The 18,790-nt window shown below is 38.6% G+C and overlaps 2 protein-coding genes across 4 annotated transcripts; both read left to right on the forward strand.

Moving 5' to 3' along the window:
- Nucleotides 1-287: 287 nt before the first annotated feature.
- ice2 (interactor of little elongator complex ELL subunit 2) lies at nt 288-10,748 on the forward strand. 2 transcript variants are annotated; one of them, XM_077569534.1, is made up of 15 exons: nt 288-436; nt 1,320-1,421; nt 2,205-2,544; nt 2,625-2,744; nt 2,840-2,974; nt 3,150-3,266; nt 3,460-3,619; nt 4,772-4,953; nt 5,035-5,752; nt 6,920-7,089; nt 7,164-7,293; nt 8,634-8,718; nt 8,942-8,992; nt 9,999-10,236; nt 10,539-10,748. In XM_077569534.1, the coding sequence occupies exons 1-15, from the start codon at nt 423-425 to the stop codon at nt 10,665-10,667; spliced, it is 2,691 nt and encodes an 896-aa protein (XP_077425660.1). In that variant the 5' UTR covers nt 288-422; the 3' UTR covers nt 10,668-10,748. The 2 variants fall into 2 exon arrangements, with proteins under 2 accessions (XP_077425660.1, XP_077425661.1); XM_077569535.1 differs by having other exon boundaries at nt 10,542-10,748.
- A 151-nt stretch (nt 10,749-10,899) lies between these two features.
- LOC144054221 (annexin A2-like) lies at nt 10,900-17,023 on the forward strand. 2 transcript variants are annotated; one of them, XM_077569444.1, is made up of 13 exons: nt 10,900-11,000; nt 11,443-11,500; nt 11,571-11,664; nt 12,874-12,968; nt 13,029-13,142; nt 13,279-13,369; nt 13,967-14,046; nt 14,126-14,185; nt 15,045-15,138; nt 15,228-15,323; nt 15,408-15,466; nt 16,622-16,744; nt 16,818-17,023. In XM_077569444.1, the coding sequence occupies exons 2-13, from the start codon at nt 11,453-11,455 to the stop codon at nt 16,875-16,877; spliced, it is 1,014 nt and encodes a 337-aa protein (XP_077425570.1). In that variant the 5' UTR covers nt 10,900-11,000; nt 11,443-11,452; the 3' UTR covers nt 16,878-17,023. The 2 variants fall into 2 exon arrangements, with proteins under 2 accessions (XP_077425570.1, XP_077425571.1); XM_077569445.1 differs by lacking the exon at nt 10,900-11,000 and adding an exon at nt 11,186-11,374.
- The last annotated feature ends 1,767 nt before the right edge of the window (nt 17,024-18,790 follow it).

Raw genomic sequence — 18,790 nt, forward strand, 5'->3', positions numbered from 1 at the left:
TCTTGTTGTTTTAGCTGTTTTATAAATTAATTTAGTGGGTAAAGCCGTATTTCTATGTTACAGGTGAAGGAACATTGCTTGTTCTCACAATTGAATCACATAATACACAAGAAAAACGGACGATTTTTCTTCTATATTTAAGCGTGACGTTTGTTTTCAAACTGCATAATATGACATTGACTTAAAATAACATACAAATCCTTTGGGCTCAATGACGTTTGGGAAACACTACAGTAGTTACACGGACCATTACTAACCATCGATAGAGGCCAATTTGGTCAGGATCCGCAAGAGGGCAGCACTCTGCACAGAGCGACATTTTTCCTCAGTAGAAGAAAAACACTCGGCTTGTTTGCTATTTAGCTAGCTAACTGATTCCCTGACAGCCCCTCGTGCGTACTGTTGACAAGCCAGTGGCGCTTATGGACCCGGTGTGGTGAGTAAATATCATTTCCCGCACAAAATATTGCACGCTGACATCATACGTGACAATACGCTGTAACGTCGACGTTATTGTCGTCGCGTATTCCGTTTAGTTCTTGGTGAATGTACACATTTGGCATCATACGAATCGATGATGCTGTTAGCCGGGGGCCAAGATGGTGACGTGAGAAGACGCGTTTTACCAACGTTATTTCTTTATGGGAATGAATTGGCCACTGAGGAAAAATACGCACCTCATTAATGGTTGGAGTAGCAATAAACGTTACTGTGACTTCATGTCAGTAAGTATTCAAAGAAAAAGGGTCAGGGCTCCAGACTGCACTAAATGGTGGCATTTAGCCCCAAGAAGTAGTTACTGTGTAACTTGACCAATACATTTGTTGGGAAGTATACCGAGTTACTGGTAACATCTTTTATTTTATTATTATTATTTTGAATAACGCAATAATGTCCAATTGACAAAAATATAACATGAATTTGTCAATTTAAATATTGCCAACAACATCACTTTAAAACAATATTTTTGGAGTAAAATAACAAATTTAAGTGAAGTAACAAATTTCACACTTGTGAGCATACTGTGATGTTTTACAAGGCATAAAAACGAAGTGTGTGAGTGATTGGTCATTATTTTCAGTCGACAGCAAGTGGCAGAATGGCCGCCCCCTGAAATGGATAAAACAGGTGGATTTTGCTGCTTAATTCACATTCCACAAACACATTATACTAGTTGTATGCAAAACACTTCTGATTTATAAGAGAAAAACAATTAAATCAATAACAGTAAGTACGTTGGTACCTAAGGCCATCTTGTGCTACAAAATATACCAAATGTATATGAAGTGTACCAAATTTAAATGCACATTCCTTTTAAGGGAGGACCCTCCTGTACCCAACGCTCCTTTCTTCACCAAAGACGTTTACGATCAATATTCCCTTGCACCGAGTGTTAGACAGCTGTGGGCTTCTCTACAAAGGTACTGTATGCTAATTTATTAGCTATTAGTCTCAAGTCTGTAAAATCATTCATTTAGGTACAAAAGTTTTTGACAATGGCAGCGTTTTGCCTTTATACAATGGATTTTAAATGAATCAGTCAAGATGTGATTTAAGTTTCTGCTAAGTAAAAAAAAAAAAAAGTGACAATTACTGTTGAATAATTAGGACTCTGTAACTCATTCACTGCCATACATTCATTTAAAAAAAAAAAAAAAAAAAAGATTACTAAAAATTAGGGCCAAGAGGCGGTTATCATTTTTTTATTGTAATTAATCTCATTACTTCACTAGTTAACTCACGATTAATCACAAACGTATATCTGTTCTAATGTACAATAAAAAAAAATTCAAGGTTTTCATACTCTTGTTAACAAAAGTGGAGACAAAATGTTAAACTAATAGAAATAGTTAAAATTCATTTTTAACATTTATAGCCGTCAACGGCAGTGAATGACTTTTTTTTTTTTTTTTTTTTTTTTTTTTTAAAGGAAAGAAAATATTATTAAAAATTTGGGGCGTCAGGGGATTAAAGTTTTTATTGTAATTTATCTCATGACTTCACTAGTTAACTCCCGATTAATCACAAATTTCATATCTGTTCTAAATGTATAATAAAAAAAATTCTAGGTTTTCATATTCTTGTTAACGAAAGTGGAATTTTTTTAATAGAAATGGTTAAAATACATTTTTGACGTTTATAGCCGTCATTGGCACAAATGAGTTAATTAAATACCTCCAAACATATTTTCTTCTCTACCCAAGCCCTACGGGGAACGGCAGCACACAACCAGAATGTGGTGCTCAGTCCGGACCAAAGTCTGCTACTAAAGAAGTTGCACAGTGTAAAGATGGCATGAGCAGCAGCAAAGATGACTCCACCATAGACACTGACACTTCCTTCACAGACGTTGCCATGGAGGCTCCAGACGGATGTGAAAATCCCCCAAAAGCTTTTATGTCGCCCAAGCGGGTAAAGAACGAGGCGGATGACGCTTTCCCTCAGCCCAGGCTGCCCTTCCCGTGCATGTCCAGCCTGTCCGGCAAAGAGCAGAGGGCGTATCTTAACTTCTTGTGTAGTAAGAATCCCAGGGATCCTCCCCAGGTAACACGAATCTCCTTTTAATAGTAATTTTCATCAGGCTACTCCTCGTTGCATTCATTCACTTGATGCTGATATTTCAGTACCTGAAACCCCGAGTAGACCATGAAGTGACGCAATTTCAGAGGTACTTGCAAGATGTGGCCAGAACATGTCCACAGGATGACAGTTTCGTATCACAGGGAGCATTGCAGTATGCAGAGGTACAACAGTGCACACAATGTCATTTTTGTCTTATCATTAGTATTAAATCCAATATATATATATATATATATATATTATTTTTTTTTATTCTCAGGATTATTTGAAGGCCCGTTTGGAGTATATCCAAACGTTACCTCAGCTCTATCAGATATGCGAGATGACCAGTTTGACTGGCGGAACGTTCAACCCGGGACTGTCTCTCACCTTTGAAAAACAGCTCGTTGTCATGGTAATGTATTCTCACTCGGGCTCACGCTGCCATTTCTGGAGCCGTTGTGTATAATATGTTTGCTCTGCTGTGGCTTTAACTTCAACTCGAGTCAGTTGAATTGCAAAAAGTGCTCTGTTTTATGTTGGTTCCTTTTCTTTATTTCCGCATTTGGACCCTTTTTTTATCTCCCCAGGGCAGTGTGGATATCGCAGGCTGCGTGATAATGCCTGCTGATGCACAGCTTGCAACGGATTATCAGAGTGTTTCATCAGAAAATCCTCCAGCCAAAAAAGCTAAGGACATGCACGCTGTAAGCAATTGTTTCACTTTTTCTTTTTTCTTTTTTTAATTACTCCAATAAAGTAAGGCGCAAAGATACTTTTTGTGCCTCCTAGAGTGAAGATTCATGACCGGGGGTCATTTTGGCTGTGGCACTTTTCACAAAAGACACCAGGGGGCGTCCCAAGTGTTCCCCTCACCGCAGCTATTGTGTTGTTTTGCAGGCAATCAGCAGCGATAATAATGCAGAGAAGCTGTGCGCCCGCTACGAGCCACACGCGTGTCTCACCCGAGAGGCCCTGCTCACACTGTTGGACAACCACGGCCCTGACTTTGATCAGAGATGGGAACTTCCTGTTTGCATTCAAGTCAACCAGGGGAAAGGTGCAGTACTGTTGTTGTGATGTTGGGATTGAAATGATTTGTTGTTGTTGTTGTTTGTTTGTGTTTTGGGGGGGGGAGGGTGGTAGCCCTGAAATTCAGAATGTGCCATATTGTATCACTAACTCATAATGATAATATTAATAGCTAATGCAGTTATAAAGTCGTTATCCCTTTAATAAAATAACAATAATAATTCTCCCACTTTTTCGATACGCTTCTCCTTCCACACAATGACTCTAATTCAGGTCATTTCAATTTCAACAAATAAAAAAAATAAAAAAATCATGCCATCCATTTATCCACGCTTCCGTTGTTTCCGTCAAAAAAAAAATCTGTTTTTTTCCTAAATACATTTTTCACCTAAAAATTCCCTATTCGTTCTTATTGAGGCCAAATTTCCCCCGAAGCTTATTTACCGTTCATCTCTAATTCAAATTAAGATCTAGATTGTTCACCTTTGAAATTTGTATTATTCAGCTTATTCAATTCACCTTGTGAACAATTTTCGACATGCTAATATTGTGCAAATACTAAAATTCCCGTTTTCTTACCCTAAATAAAATCAAATTAAGACACATTCTACATTATTCACTCCTCCCTCAACATTAGTTGACTGATTCAAACTAGAGTATTCCAACTTAAAATGTGCAGATCGTTCAAGCCATCTTGTTCACAAAAGCCTCAAATTCCAAAAATATTACATATTCACCTCCAGTTTCCACGACCTGGTATTGACCATTTGCACCGACATCACGTGATCACGTGACTGCCCTATGACGGACGGCGGAAGGAAATTATTGTTGAATGGAAGTGGACGTGACCCGGAGTGACTTAGCGACTGTTATTTTACAAATTAAATTGATATTGCCCATGGAATCTACTACTTCAACCTGTAAGTCGAAGTTGCACTTTTAGTCGGGACTCATAGAGCGCGATATTTACTTAAGTTGGAGATCGCTAATTTGAAAGCAGCCCTTACCTTCTGTTGCCTGCTGTTTTTACCAAGTTAATCAAATCGCCGACTTTGCCGAAATTCACAGCGCACGACCTATATCATTATGAAGTCAATGCCGGTGTATGCTGGTCATTTATGTCATTCGTTCATGATTAGATTACGGCGTCATGACTCCTCATTTGTTACTGTTCCCACAGGTGCGGGTCAGAAGAAGACTGTTTACATAGAATCGCCCCTAGTGTACAATGAAGTAACTGTCAGACAAAAGAATCTCATCTACCACGAGGAGAGTTTGAAGCTGTCCTTTGTAAAGCTCGGCAAAAGGAACATGTTCCATTTAATGACGGAACTTCCTGTGGACAATCGGGAACCCTCGCGGGTATCCGGCACTCACGCAGCTCACATTTGTTATTGCACGTTTTATTTTTCCTTATCAAATGACATTTTGTTTCCAAACCAGGAGGGCTTCCAAAGAAATGCGAGAACCAGCGACGACCTCGACTTTGCGGTGGACCTCACTGACCTGGAGACTTTCGGGGAGGCGCGTCTCGCGACAGTGCAGAATACGCAACACAAGCAACTTAAACGTGCTCGAAGTGCGGATTCGCCACCCCCAAGCAAGACGAAACGCCTCACTAGTCCACAAGAAGAGATGCGCAGCCCCGTGACAAATCTCAAGCATTACCTGGCAACGGAGCAGATGATGCCGACGGTTGTCAGAGAAGCTAACGAGGCAACCGCTCCAAAGCCCGCGTACGAGTCTGATGAAGAAAGCGATCAAGAGGATGACAGACTGATCATTGACGACTCAACATCACCATCTCAAGCCACGGCGCCCGCCACGTGCCCCGCCGAACCCGCTTTCGAGTCCTCTGCATCGTCCTCTCCTAAAAAGAGGCACGCCTCCAAAAGAGTGACGGCCCCGGCCGACCAGCTGGGGGCGATCTTGCGCATGCAGACGGCCATGTTCAGCGCCACAAGCGACGCAGCCGCCAAAAGCCCCGCCTTGTCCCAAGAGATGGTCTCACCCACCCGATGTGCGGAAACCCCACGTCACAGCATCCCGCTGTCCTTAGTCAAACCCTGTGTGACCTCGTACCTCGAGAGAAGCCGGCACCGGAGTGAAGAAACCTCGGCTGCGCCGCCAGTGACCCACACCGCTTCTCCAGAGAAGAAAAGTTGGTGGCAAGCTTGCAAAGGCTTACTGTATTTTGGGTCACGCAAAGTCCTAAAATAATCCTTTATTTATCGCCAAACGGGAAAATCTAGCATTTTCGTTAACATTGCATGAAATTACTGGCAATTTTCTATTCTAAATTAGAGTTATTCATCAGAAAACGACCGTTGTGAGTATCGGCGCCTTTAAATAATGGCCGGTATTGAATCGCCCATTCCTACTAAATACTTAGTCATGGGGGTGTGAATTCATGATTAATCCCGATACGAATCTATAAATTGATTATTGCGATTTTTTTTTTTTTTTTTTTTTTTTTTTACCTCAAATTTAGACAATACTAATCAGTAAACGTGTACATATACACTAAGATTTGTATGAAAATTTATTTTTTAATCGGAAAATTCAGGTTGCAGTGTTTCATGTTTAAACAGCACTGAAATAAAATATTAAAGCTTAATGTTCCATTAATATAACATTCTTCTATGCTTAATGTGTAAATCCTAACCTTACGTTTTGTTGAATATTCCCATAAAAAATTGATGTTTAAAAATCGATTCGGCCGCATATTGAATCGATTCGAGAATTGCGCGCTGTAATATCGCGATATATTGCCGAATCGGGGTTTTTTCTAACACCCCTCCTTAGTAATTGATTAATTGTAATTGTTGATAAAATAATATTAAATTAACAATTTTACATATAACTGCATACTCTGTTTGTCACATGCGGATTTGCATCTGAACAAATTTTTATTTTTTATTTATTTTTTGACAATTTAAAAAATAATAATTGGGGGGTTCGCTCTTTCTCCTTCTTTCCATGTCATGCCTGCACTGACAGCCAATAACGAGGCACTCTTAAGCGGCCACGCAGTCAGTTTTAAATGTGGTCCACACACTGGCTGACAATTCAGATTTTTTTTTTTATTATTATTATATAATAACTTAAGTGCTACAACATTATGTAGTTTGAACATTAACACTGCTTAGAGATTGGGGGAAAAAATGATTAACAGAAGTTAGAAGGAAATTGTAGCTAAATAAATGTCAGAAGTCCAACTGTTCTAAAAGATTAAGTACAACTATTCTGCAGTGGTTTATTTTTTGGGGGAGTTATTCATACTCCTTATTGATACTTGACCTGTATTTTTTTTACTGCCCCCTTACAGAAATCTTGTCTCAGAAGCTGCAGGCCGGCTCTGAGGACGAACGAGATTACACGTCCCCGGAGAGAGGCAACCTGCTGTACAAGCTCTACAGTCTCCAAGACGTTCTTATCATCGTGCGCAGCTCAGTCTCTCTAGCTCGACCCAAGGTCGTCGTGAAAAATCCAAGCGAGGTACGCATGTCAACATATGTGCAACTTGAACGTCGTTTCAAGCTGATTTTTTCCTTAACTGTCCTTCAAACCAGTTTGTGCCAGTGCATATTTTGCCCAAGCTGAACTACCAGCTGTGTCACGGGGTCGAGTGTCTGAGTAGCAGCGAGGCTTGCCATCTGTGGACGGAGACGGCGCTTCACTCCAGTACAGTTTCCTTCGTAGGTAATATATATTTATTTAATTTTTTTAAGCAACTTGAGGTTGCATTTATATGGCTTTAACCCTGGAGAACCCACGGGGTCAAATTTGGCCCCTATAAATTCTGCTACTCAAATAACAAAGACCTTTTTTTTTTCTTTTTTTTAACAAATGTAACTTCAAAAGTCCAGAGTGCCACTTCTGACCCCAGCATGGGGCCATCTAGTGGATGAATATTGCACTTACATGAGCCAGAGTGGTGGTGACAAGATGGCTGGCAACGTGCCGTTTTGTTGAGCTGGAAATCAATCCAAACAAAACCATCTTCCCAGCAAACCATCAGATGGTAAAATTGTGTTTTTTTTTGTTAATCTATTTCATATCATGTTGCAGAATGCCTAGGAGTATGTTTTATATATATATTTTGATAAATTAGCAACTCTGAGCTAGTTCAAAAAAAAGGTTAAAATTGAAAAAACATATATTTTGGTTTTCAGTGAACTTATAGCAGTCATTTAATGTATCATTCATAATTTTCCAAAGAAGAAAAGGGTTCTTGGGTTCTCCAGGGTTAAGGAGAGTTTTTTTTTCTCTCTCTCCATTGAATGAGGCAAGCGAAACCTCCCACATAAACCAATAAAATAGTCTTTGGATGACTCACCACCGCCTCCTCCCACTGAAGACTGATTCAAGTTTACACTGTTGCCATAACAACAACAATGCAACCTCATTCCTCAAGATACTGGGAAGCTTGAACCAGTCTTAAGTCTTTGTTTTGTGTAGTTGCTCATCATGTGGTTTGGTTTAAGTTTTAAATGTTTATTTAATTTTTTTTTTCTTCAGATTTTACTTATTTACATTTTTATATTTTCTTTATTTATTATTAATGTATTTATTTAATTGTATTTATTTATGTATTATATTATGTTTTAAGACTTGAAGTTTAAAGTTTACTTAGCTTGTTTTTTTTTGAGGTTATGGTGCGCATTGCATAAACCATGCACAATCTCTCTGAAGGCGCATATTTTTAGAGAATCACTTCATATTCTTTCAGTCTCCTCCTGATGGGTTAGCATGTTGAGCTAAATTGGACAAATAAAGGCTTACGTAAGTGGCCCAGCTGATACAAGACTTCCCCCTTGTGTGGCTGATGGCTCATCATGTGGTCATCTCTTATTTGTCTATTTGTGGCTTTCGTCCGGTTCATGACCGAGGGAGGATTTTGTTGAAAATGCACTGGAGGAAAGAAATCGTGGCAGACGTTGCGCCCGTTTGTCAGCCGTGGCTACGGTGTTGTTGATGGAGGAAAGCTCTTGTTGTCTGCACTCATTAGCTTCCTCGCTCTCCTTTTTCTTTTTGTGCAGCTCACATCAATCCACACGCTTCTAAAGTAGCGCTGCTCAAAAAGCTGCCTGACGCGTGGAGGCACAACATCTCCTGTGGCTTCAAGTGAGTTGTCGGCTCTGCGGGATGATTATGATGAAACTAATCGCCCTCCTGGTGTGATGATTCCACTTATGAGTTCATGAAAAATCTCATCAAGCGAGCAGCTAAATCATCAGAATCGCAACAGCCTTGTTTTTAGAGCTATCAGCTTTTGGGTTGGTCAACTTAATGAGTGTTGGGATTGTCCAAATCAGCAAAGTGACACATGCTTGTTTTTTGTTGACAGGCCGGTGAAGTCGCTAAACATTCTGCACCACCTTCTGAAAAAGCTGACAAAGTAAGCTGCTGACAACGCGAGACGTTGTAAAGACAACAAACACTTGAGACACATTTCAGATCATTATTTCTTTGCCCTTGTAACAGATTTTCATCGACTGTGTTTGGTATCGGCGAATTAAAAAAAAAAAAAAACACCAGCAAACAAACTGCAAGCGATGCCCTTTCATTACAAGTGATTTTGCCATCTTGTCGTAATCTGAATGCTTCTTGCCTTGGCAAAGATTTAGTCGAGACAAAACCTGTACTTGGACATGCTAGACACTACAATGTAATACAGATGAACAGTAAGTTAGCAACAAAGCTAGCACTTAGACCTCCATGTTGTTAGTGCTAGCTAACTGGCGGCAAGGTTATTTTAGTTAACGAAAACTAAACGGAAAAAATTAAAAAAAAATTGTTTATGAAATAAAATAAAAACGAAAATGCTTTTTAACAAACTACATTTTATGTTTACAAAGCTAACTATAATTATAGCGAAAACGTCCTTCACTTAAGTCTTTGGTAATTTAAAATAAATTTGGTAAATTTTATACATGAGCCTTTGGGGATGATTTGAAATATTTATTTCCATATTAACTGGAATAAAGACGTTTGAAAGTGATGTCATCTAGCAGCAGCAGCCACTAAAAAAGCTCCTTCAGATGACGTCGCTCCTCGCCGACACATTTGCCTGCTTGACTTTGGCTTGGCTCACCTGCTTTTTCATTTGACTCATCCGAAATGCAACGCTCGGTAAGAAATGTGTTGCCGTTTTCATTTTAGAGTAAAATGAAGTAATACACATAAACAAAAACTAATACTGAAACTAAGCGTTAAAAAAAAAATGTAATACAAATAGAAAACAGTTTAGAACTGTGATGTTCGTCAGCTTACACGTTTGTGTTGTAATTGCCCAACTCCTGACTCACAATCTACATGCCACATTCTACTTTCCACATTCCAGTCACCGGAAGAAGTCACACCGACTGCATTGACACGCCTCCTGTGATGTAATGTGTTTGCAGAATGGAGGAAGGGCAATACCTGATCACCCACAAACCAGGCGAGCCTTTTGTGACCTTGTTAAAAGCGGCCGACGGCAAAGCGAGTCGAACTGCCTACGACTTGCACCAAGTCCACAGCGGGCTCCCCCGGGACTCCGGCCCCGTGCCCTGGTTACCCGTGGATCCCACCGTGGTGCTGCCCTTCCACAAGAAGCACGGCCGCGTCCCCTGCTTGTTCCCCCCGCATTCTGCGCCACAGGTGAAAAAAAAAAATACAATCACGCACACTGTCAATACGTTCAGAGAATTTCTTAAAAGACTCTCGGCCAAGTTCTCCTGAGACTGGCGGAACCTGTGCCAATGCTGCAGGCCTGTAAGTGCAGAACAAGCAATACAGTAGAAAGCAATGCGGTGTCAACTCTTCCGCTCAACACAATGACATTCATTACATTCCTGTTAAAAAAAAAAATACAGTAACATCACAAATTAGCATTATATGTTTTGTTCACATCATAAAAATGAATATCATCAAGTACTTGCCATATACTGTGCTTCTTGCAGCAGGCTACAGTAGCTGGAAATAAAGCAGGGCCATCCAAGCCAGGTGGGAAGAAGAAGAACAAGAAAAAGAAAAAACGCTCAGCAAATGGCAACAACTACGTTCAAAAACACATCCAGCATTCAGTTTAACATCACACAGCATCTTATGTCAGTATGTAAACTATACGTATGTTTTCTAACGCATACGCAATAAAGTTCTAGTCATTCAAATGGTTGTGTGTTGACTCTATTAAATCAGTATGTTGAGAGAAAAGATTATTTAACAAAGCACAGTAGCTTGACTTTGCCAGGCTCAACTTTGCAGTGGCTGCTTGTTCAACTGGGTGGAGTCACGAGGGGAGGGGGAGGGGTGGGAGGGGGAAGTCCTCTCCGTGTCAGTCGCACTGGCGTTAAATCTCCACACCCTTTACTCACGACACATCAACACAACTCTTCGGTCTTGCGCCAACTTCCACAAGTTAGGTAAGTTTCACTTTTAGGCACACTTGTGTTGAAAAGTAACTCGCTTTGTTATAAAATAATCTTTCAGGGTCCTGACAAAAAAAAAAATTGCTGATTCATAGGCTATCCTCAATTGTTTGTACAAAAGTGTAGTACTTTGTGTTTAAGAACAATCCGCTGATGTCACTTTGCCTCCACGTGTGTGACTGGTGTGTGATTTCATACTGCAGTCCAGGGTGTGTCCGCTGAACGTGTGGCAACAATTAAGCCTCCGGATTCGAATAATTGCATTGACGAGAGCCTCGAGCGGCACATGTAATGTCTTTTATTCAACCATTATGGGATGGCAGCGTGTGCGGTGGAAGAATGTGATTACATCAGGAGGCGAAACAAAGGTGGTCCACTCGGCCTCCGTGGTGGGATTATCCTGATACAGGATCACATGATGTGTCACTTTTTGCAGGACAGTGAAAATGGCCATGGTGGCTGAATTCCTCGGGCAACTGACAATCGATGCTGAGGTAAACTTTTAACACTCTCACACCCAATTACATGACATACTTTTATCTGATGTCTTATTTCATCCCGCAGTCCTATGAACCAAAATCCCCCACTGTTATTCCTGCTTTGGATTTTGATCCTGAAAAAGATGCTGCAAGGATAGAGACTGCTATCAAAACCAAAGGCAAGAGACACTGTGGACATTCTTGTTGAATAAATGTAGCTGAAGCTTCTCTGTACAGACTGTCGGTATTTGTGAGTCAGCATCCTGGCTTACAAAAAAAATATTAAAAAAATGGGAAGCAGTCCAAGCCTGTGACCACAATGCTGCCGGAGCACTGTGCAAAACTCTCTGGAAGCTCCTGGTCACAGTCAACAAGCCCTCTATTTTGTTACAATGACACTACTAGCTCTATATATTACTATAGGAAACAACAGCGCATGTGACTTTTCTATGTAATTCATGGCCCCTTTTGTTATGACAAATTGCTCAGCTCAATCATTATTGTTCAAGTGGTCAGATATTTGTTGTCCTTTTAATATGCTAAGATGAGGGCAAAAAGTTGACAGACTGTAGAGAAGCTTTAGAAACATGACAACATCATTAAACAACATACGAACCTTACACAATTCAAACATTATCATCAAGCAAAAAATAAAAGATTGTTTCGCTTAATGACCCAAAATAGTTGACTAGCTGAAACTGGAGAGAATTTTCCCAACATTAGCTTCAAGGCTAGATAGCGGTTAGCATAGCGGAAGTTGGCAGAATCATCATGTACATGTCATATAATGCAACAGCAACAAATTGGAATGTTAAATATAGATTATATTAATATTTTCCTTGACAAAATGTGTAGCTGTGTTGCCCTCATTCCAAATTAGTGCTGGTGTCATTACCAGATGTGATCGGGATGCTAGATTGTATCGGGGTCGCCTACAGTTGACGTCACGCTACAGAATTGGCAGGAAATTGTCCGTCTATAATTGTTCACTAAAGTTATATGAAAGAAATTGACGGTAAAACATTGGAAATAAATAAAAGCAGGATACTTTAAGATTGGAGAAATTAAAAAAATAGGCGCGCTTGCCAGTGACGTCACTACTGCAGCGCTAATGAAATGCGCCATTCACTTCGGTTAAAAAAAAACAAACACTTCGGTTTGGTTTCTTTTTTAGCTGTTCACAATACATCACAAAAACAGTCTTAACGACAATATTTGTCACATCTCAGGCAATTAATTTGTGTATTTCTACTTATTATAAAACCACAATAATAACCTCTTAAATTGGTATTTCACTGACTATGTCAATCAAAACTTAGCATTATTAGCGTTTTGTGTATCATTAAAGTGTCCGTCGTGCCTAAAAAAGTGTCGTTTGTGGCCTTCAGGGGTGGACGAACAGACCATCATTGACGTCCTAACAAAGCGGACGTACTCTCAGAGGAGGGAAATTGCATTTGCTTATGAAAGGAGAGCAAAGAAGGTAAAGACTAAAGATGATATTGTGCTGAATCACATCTAATGTGATGCTGTTGACTTTTAGGACATGATCTCAGCCCTGAAGGGGGCGCTGTCCGGCTCCTTGGAATCGGTCATCCTCGGACTGATGAAGAGCACGTCCCAGTATGATGCCTCAGAGATCAGAGGTTCCATTAAAGTACGCAACAGGACACAAGCAAGCCCATTTCCAGAGCAACACTGCCCTCTTGTGGACAAACCACAGAATGCAGACTTTGACATACCGTGTGTTGTGTCTTTCAAATGTGCAAATCCGATGCGAACGTGTCTTTCAGGGCCTCGGCACCGATGAAGAAACGCTTATCGAGATTCTGTGCTCCCGCAGCAACTCTGAGCTGCAGGATATCAAGCAAGTCTACAAGGAGTGTGAGTGAGAAATGCGAGAAGCCTGAGCGGCCCCTCGCATTCTTTTTTTTTCTTTCTTTCTTTTTTTTCCATGTCAAATACTCCAAATGATCAGCACACTTCAATGACATTCTCCAGGATAAGAACAAGCTTCAGAATCTTTTAGGATACCTGCTTAAGGGTTTTGGCAAATTCTCTAATAGGAGTTTATCAAATTCTCTCAAGATGGCTACTTAAAACCAAAATGGCCGACGCACTGGTCAGTTGCAAGCATTGCTCCTTGAGACTTTTTTTTTTCCAGGGAAAGAATAATTAAAGACTTGATTCCAAGACTTTATAATTGCCTATATATTAATAGTATATTAGTATATTAGTAATACTACCCGAATTGTAGTTTACTTTACATTATTATACAATACATATTGTGACCTTTTTTTTAATCTTGCACTCCACAAATGCTCGTTATATTTAAAAATAAATAAAGTAATACTAAATATTTCAAATAATAATAAACTAATACTAAATATATATACATTTTAAATAAACTAAAATGAAGCATTTAAATTTTTTTAAAAAAAACAAATGAAAACCAACTTCATTCTGTAAACCTTCCCACAGTGTTCAAGAAGGATTTGGATAAAGACGTAGCAGGCGACACGTCAGGCAACTTTGCAAAGCTGCTGCTGGCTCTGGTGCAGGTGCGCTCTGACACGAATGCCACTCATGTGCTTTCTCGTCATAATTCTGAAAACCAACGCGAACCGTCCTTCTGCGCAGACCAAGCGAGACGAGCCGTCCTCCGTGGTGGACTACGAAAAGATTGACGATGACGCCAGAGTAAGTTGTGTCCACACTCGCTAACGCCAACAGATTCCTCTTTACAACATGATCACATTTAAAAGTTGTGGTTTTTAAATCATCCACTGCCATTGACAGCAATAGACATCGAAAATTAATTTGAACTATTTCTATTAGTTTAACTTTTTTTTTTCCATTTTTGTTAACAAGAGTATGGAAGCCTAGATTTATTTTGTGTATTTAGAAAAAAAAATAATAATAATAAAATGTGATTAATCATGAGTTAACTAGTGAAGTCATGCGATTAATTACAATTAAAAAAAAGAATAATCACCTGATGCCCCTAATTTTAAAAATATTTTCTTTAAAAAAATGTTTTTCAAATTTTTAATCTTTTTTTTTTTTTTTAAGAAAATATTTTTTTAAAAATAGGGGCGTCAGGCGATTAAAATTTTTACCCGTAATTAATCGCATGACTGCACTAGTTACCTCACAATTAATCACACATTTTATATATGTTCTAAATGTACAAAAAAAAATCTAGTTTTCTAGCTTTCATACTCTTAACAAAAATGGAAAAAAATGTGAAACTAATAGAAATAGTTCAATTGAATTTTTGACGTCTATAGCCGTCAATGGCAGTGAATGAGTTAAATGACAGTTGCAATAAAACATGCTCTCATAAAATGTCCTTGATTGCTATTTTCTTGGTATTTAATTAACATCAGCCGGGCTTAAGAGGAGCGTCATTAAAATAAATGCCATTTCCAAATGACTTTGCAAAGGGACGCGGCGTCATTTGTGCCGCTGAACCTTTTTCCACCATCAATTATTTCAAACACGGGAATTAGATGATAAAAATCCGGTCATTTACCGGCGTCTTATTGATTGAACGCAGAAACTGTATGACGCCGGCGTGAAGACCAAAGGAACGGACGTGGCCACCTGGATCACCATCATGACGGAGAGGAGCGTCCCCCATCTGCAAAAAGGTTCAGAACACAATGCATATTTTTATTTTTCTTTTTTTAATAAATAGGACAATAAACAGCTCATGACGCGGCGCTCGTGCGTTCTGTAGTTTTTCAGAGGTACAAGAGTTACAGCCCCTACGACATGCAGGAGAGCATCACAAAGGAAGTGAAAGGAGACCTGCAAAGGTCCTTCCTGGTTCTCGGTACTTGAGGTTTACATCCAAAACATGACTCGCAGTATTACTTGGATGGTGATTTAAAAATTGTTTTTTTTATTTCCCCCCCAGTGCAGAGCTTTGAAAACAAACAGCTGTACTTTGCTAACAGACTGCACGACGCTATGAAGGTAAATGGTCATAAGAAATAGAAAACTGGGATTGGCTTCGGCTCTAATGAGGATTTATTGATAAACGTCCCGATGATGTCATTTATTTAGATCAGCTGGGGTGTGTTCAAATACTTGTGTCCATCCTATATTGTGAAAGACCCCGCATGAGACAAAAAAATAAGCAAGTGTGAGGTGACCAACAATGTGGTCTGATGTAGTACCAAAACTGACCTGTGGAAGGCAGCGTGATGCTATAAGACACACAAAAGATACAAAGAGAAGAAATGGAAGCAACGAGGCTAACTATAGCTTTGCTGATCATTAAATTGCTCTCGTTTTTATTTTTACATTCACACCTATGGACAAATATTTGTTGGAGGGAAAAATACTGAAATTAATTCCAGTTATCTCTATGCGTGCCCTTCTTTGTAAGCATATCGTTGCTGCTATGTGGAAAAACACGTTCATTTTTGTATTTTTATCTATTTTTATTTTTTTACATTTATGGGATGTCTGCATTGAGTTTCATATCCAAAGCTTACAAATGTAAATAAATAAAAAAGAAAAATGGCATGTTTTTCACATAGCAGCGACATAAAAAGGTATAAAAAAAAATATATATAGACATAAGTGTTTTTCACATAGTAGTGACATAAAAATGTATTTAAAAAAAAAAGACAAAAATGGACATAGGCAACATAAAAAAAAAATTATAAAATAAAAGACAAAAATGGACAAGTGTTTTTCACATAGCAGCAACATAACAAAGTAAAAATAAAAAAGACAAAAATTCACACGTGTTTCTCTCATGTCAATTTTTAAAAATCATTTTTATGTTGCTATGTTTTTCACATAGCGACATAAAAATGTTTAAAAAAATATCAAGACAAAAATGGACATATGTTTTTCACATAGCAGCTACATAAATATATCAAAAGAAAGACAAAAATGAACATGTTTTTCACATAGCGACATAAAAATGTAACATACTGTAATTGTTTTTACAAAAATGGGCATAAGTGTTTTTCCTCATAGCAGCAACATAAAAATGTAAAAAATATAATAAAATAAAAAGACAAAATTGTGTGACGTGTTTCTCACATAGCAGTGACAATATAGCAGCATAAGTGCAACCAGAGAAAGTGTTGACATGTTTTCATTATTGGATCTCAGAGTAAAGGAGCCAAGGAGAAGGTGGTGAGCAGGATCATCGTGTCGCGCTGTGAAGTGGACCTGAAGAAGATCTGCTCAGAATACAAAGTCCACCACGGCCAGTCTCTTCAAAAGACCATCATGGTGAGCCCGCAAGTGGATGGCGTTATATGTTGCAATACAAACAGCAGGATTCGAACGTGCTCTTTGTGTGCAGGAACACACCAAGGGAGACTACCAGAAGGTTCTGCTGGGCCTCTGTGGACCGGAGGAGTAAATTCCACTCACTTGACAAATAATGAAGATAACTGGACCTAGTATGCTAAATCAGCAATATTATATATCTATTTTTTGCTATATGACGAATGTTATTATTGAATTATTGAAGCAAAAATGGCAATAAAGCAGCAAATTATAAAAGCATTTCCTGATATCTGTAGTTTCCTCTTATGCCCTCAAGAGGGCGGTATAACAGCACTAAAAACAGACATACATTTCTAGTTGATAAAAGGCATGCACATAATTGACATTTGTTTCTATTTATATGATACAATGAAGCCACAAATTATGCGTGACATTTATGTGAGAGTCCAAAACATATTAAAAGCGGTGAACATAAAGGAGAATTTCTCAAATGATGCACACGAACATTTGTTAGCTTGTGAATAATTAAATTAATTTGGGTATATATATATATATATATATATATATATATATATATATATATATATATATATATATATATATATATATATATATATATATATAACACATTTTTGCACTAATGTGGTACAAAAAGTAGGTACAAATATCTTCCTCTTTTTTCCCCACTATGAGAATCTATGAATATGATTTAATCATTAGTGTGTTTTTCCGTGTTTGTTTGGTGCTAATATTTTAATTAAAAATGTTAATTTTACCTCCGGCAAAGACGATTTGCATAGCACTAAACAAGCGTATATACTTATTTCTGCTGTTTAGTTTGCGGTCTCTCAGGATGGAATAAGCAGCACAGTGTTGTCAAGGCATTTCTACTGAAGTATAAGAAGAAGAAAAACATCCCCAAAAGGCAACAAGGCTTGTGCTGAACACAGCGATGAGGAAGAGGAAGCTAATGAAAATAAGTCCTGAAGATCAAACACGCTCGTTTATATTTTATTTTCAGAGACTAAATCATGTTTCCGTCAAACTGTATCCCAAAAAAATGGACTTCAAATTTTAACAAGACGTTGGATTTATGCTCATTTTTGTAATAATACTAATGAGAACATTAGCCCTTTGTGTGACGCCTTCTGTTTATAGGCAATAGAAAAATAAAATATAGCATAAAGAAAGCTAAAACAGTATTTTCCATGGAGGGGGGGAATTTATGCGGCAATATGCTTGACAGATTAATCACTCCATCATAAAGAGGAAAGTACCGCCATATTTCCTGCTTTTTTTATATGGATGTACAACATGCTGTTCTGCTCAAGGCCGGCCCACGGGGACCGGCGGCCGACCCGAGGGGGAAGTCGCTTCTCAATTGAAAGCCTGCAATTTACTGTCCCAAACGCTGACACTTCATCATTCACACGACTTTAACCCCATGAATGTCAAACAGCGAGCATGCTGGGAAGGCACCGGCACGTATCCGCATTACCATAACAAACATAGCTTGGTCAAAAAAATAAATAAAGTGAAAAACATAATCACAATTTCAAGAATATTTAAATTAATGAATGTCAGTCAAAGTAATCAATTGGATGAAAATTAACCAATGACAACAAAAAACTCATGAAAATGGCCTGGACAAGAAATGACGGTGTCCTTCAAAAACAATGAAAATAATTTTGACCATAGGTCGGAAAATGTTTAACCAACCCTCTAATTAGCATCACAGGTGTCTTCAAACTTCTTATTAGTCAGCTTATTTAAAGGGTGACAAAGTAGTCATTTTTGTTGTTTTGTGAAATGGCGTATAGCGCACTAAACATGGACCAGAGGAAGCGAACGGAGTGTGTGTCTTTGGATATTAGCAAGAAAATTGTAGACAAATTAACACATTCACTGCCATTGACGGTTATAGACGTCAAAAATTCATTTGAACTATTTGATTAACATATTTTTCCACTTTTGTTAACAAGAGTATGAAAACCTAGATTTTTTTTTTTTAGAAATGCAGATATAAAATGTGTGATTAATTAAAAA

This window comes from Vanacampus margaritifer, chromosome 6, assembly GCF_051991255.1.
Source record: "Vanacampus margaritifer isolate UIUO_Vmar chromosome 6, RoL_Vmar_1.0, whole genome shotgun sequence".
NCBI classification, from domain to species: Eukaryota; Metazoa; Chordata; class Actinopteri; order Syngnathiformes; family Syngnathidae; genus Vanacampus; species Vanacampus margaritifer.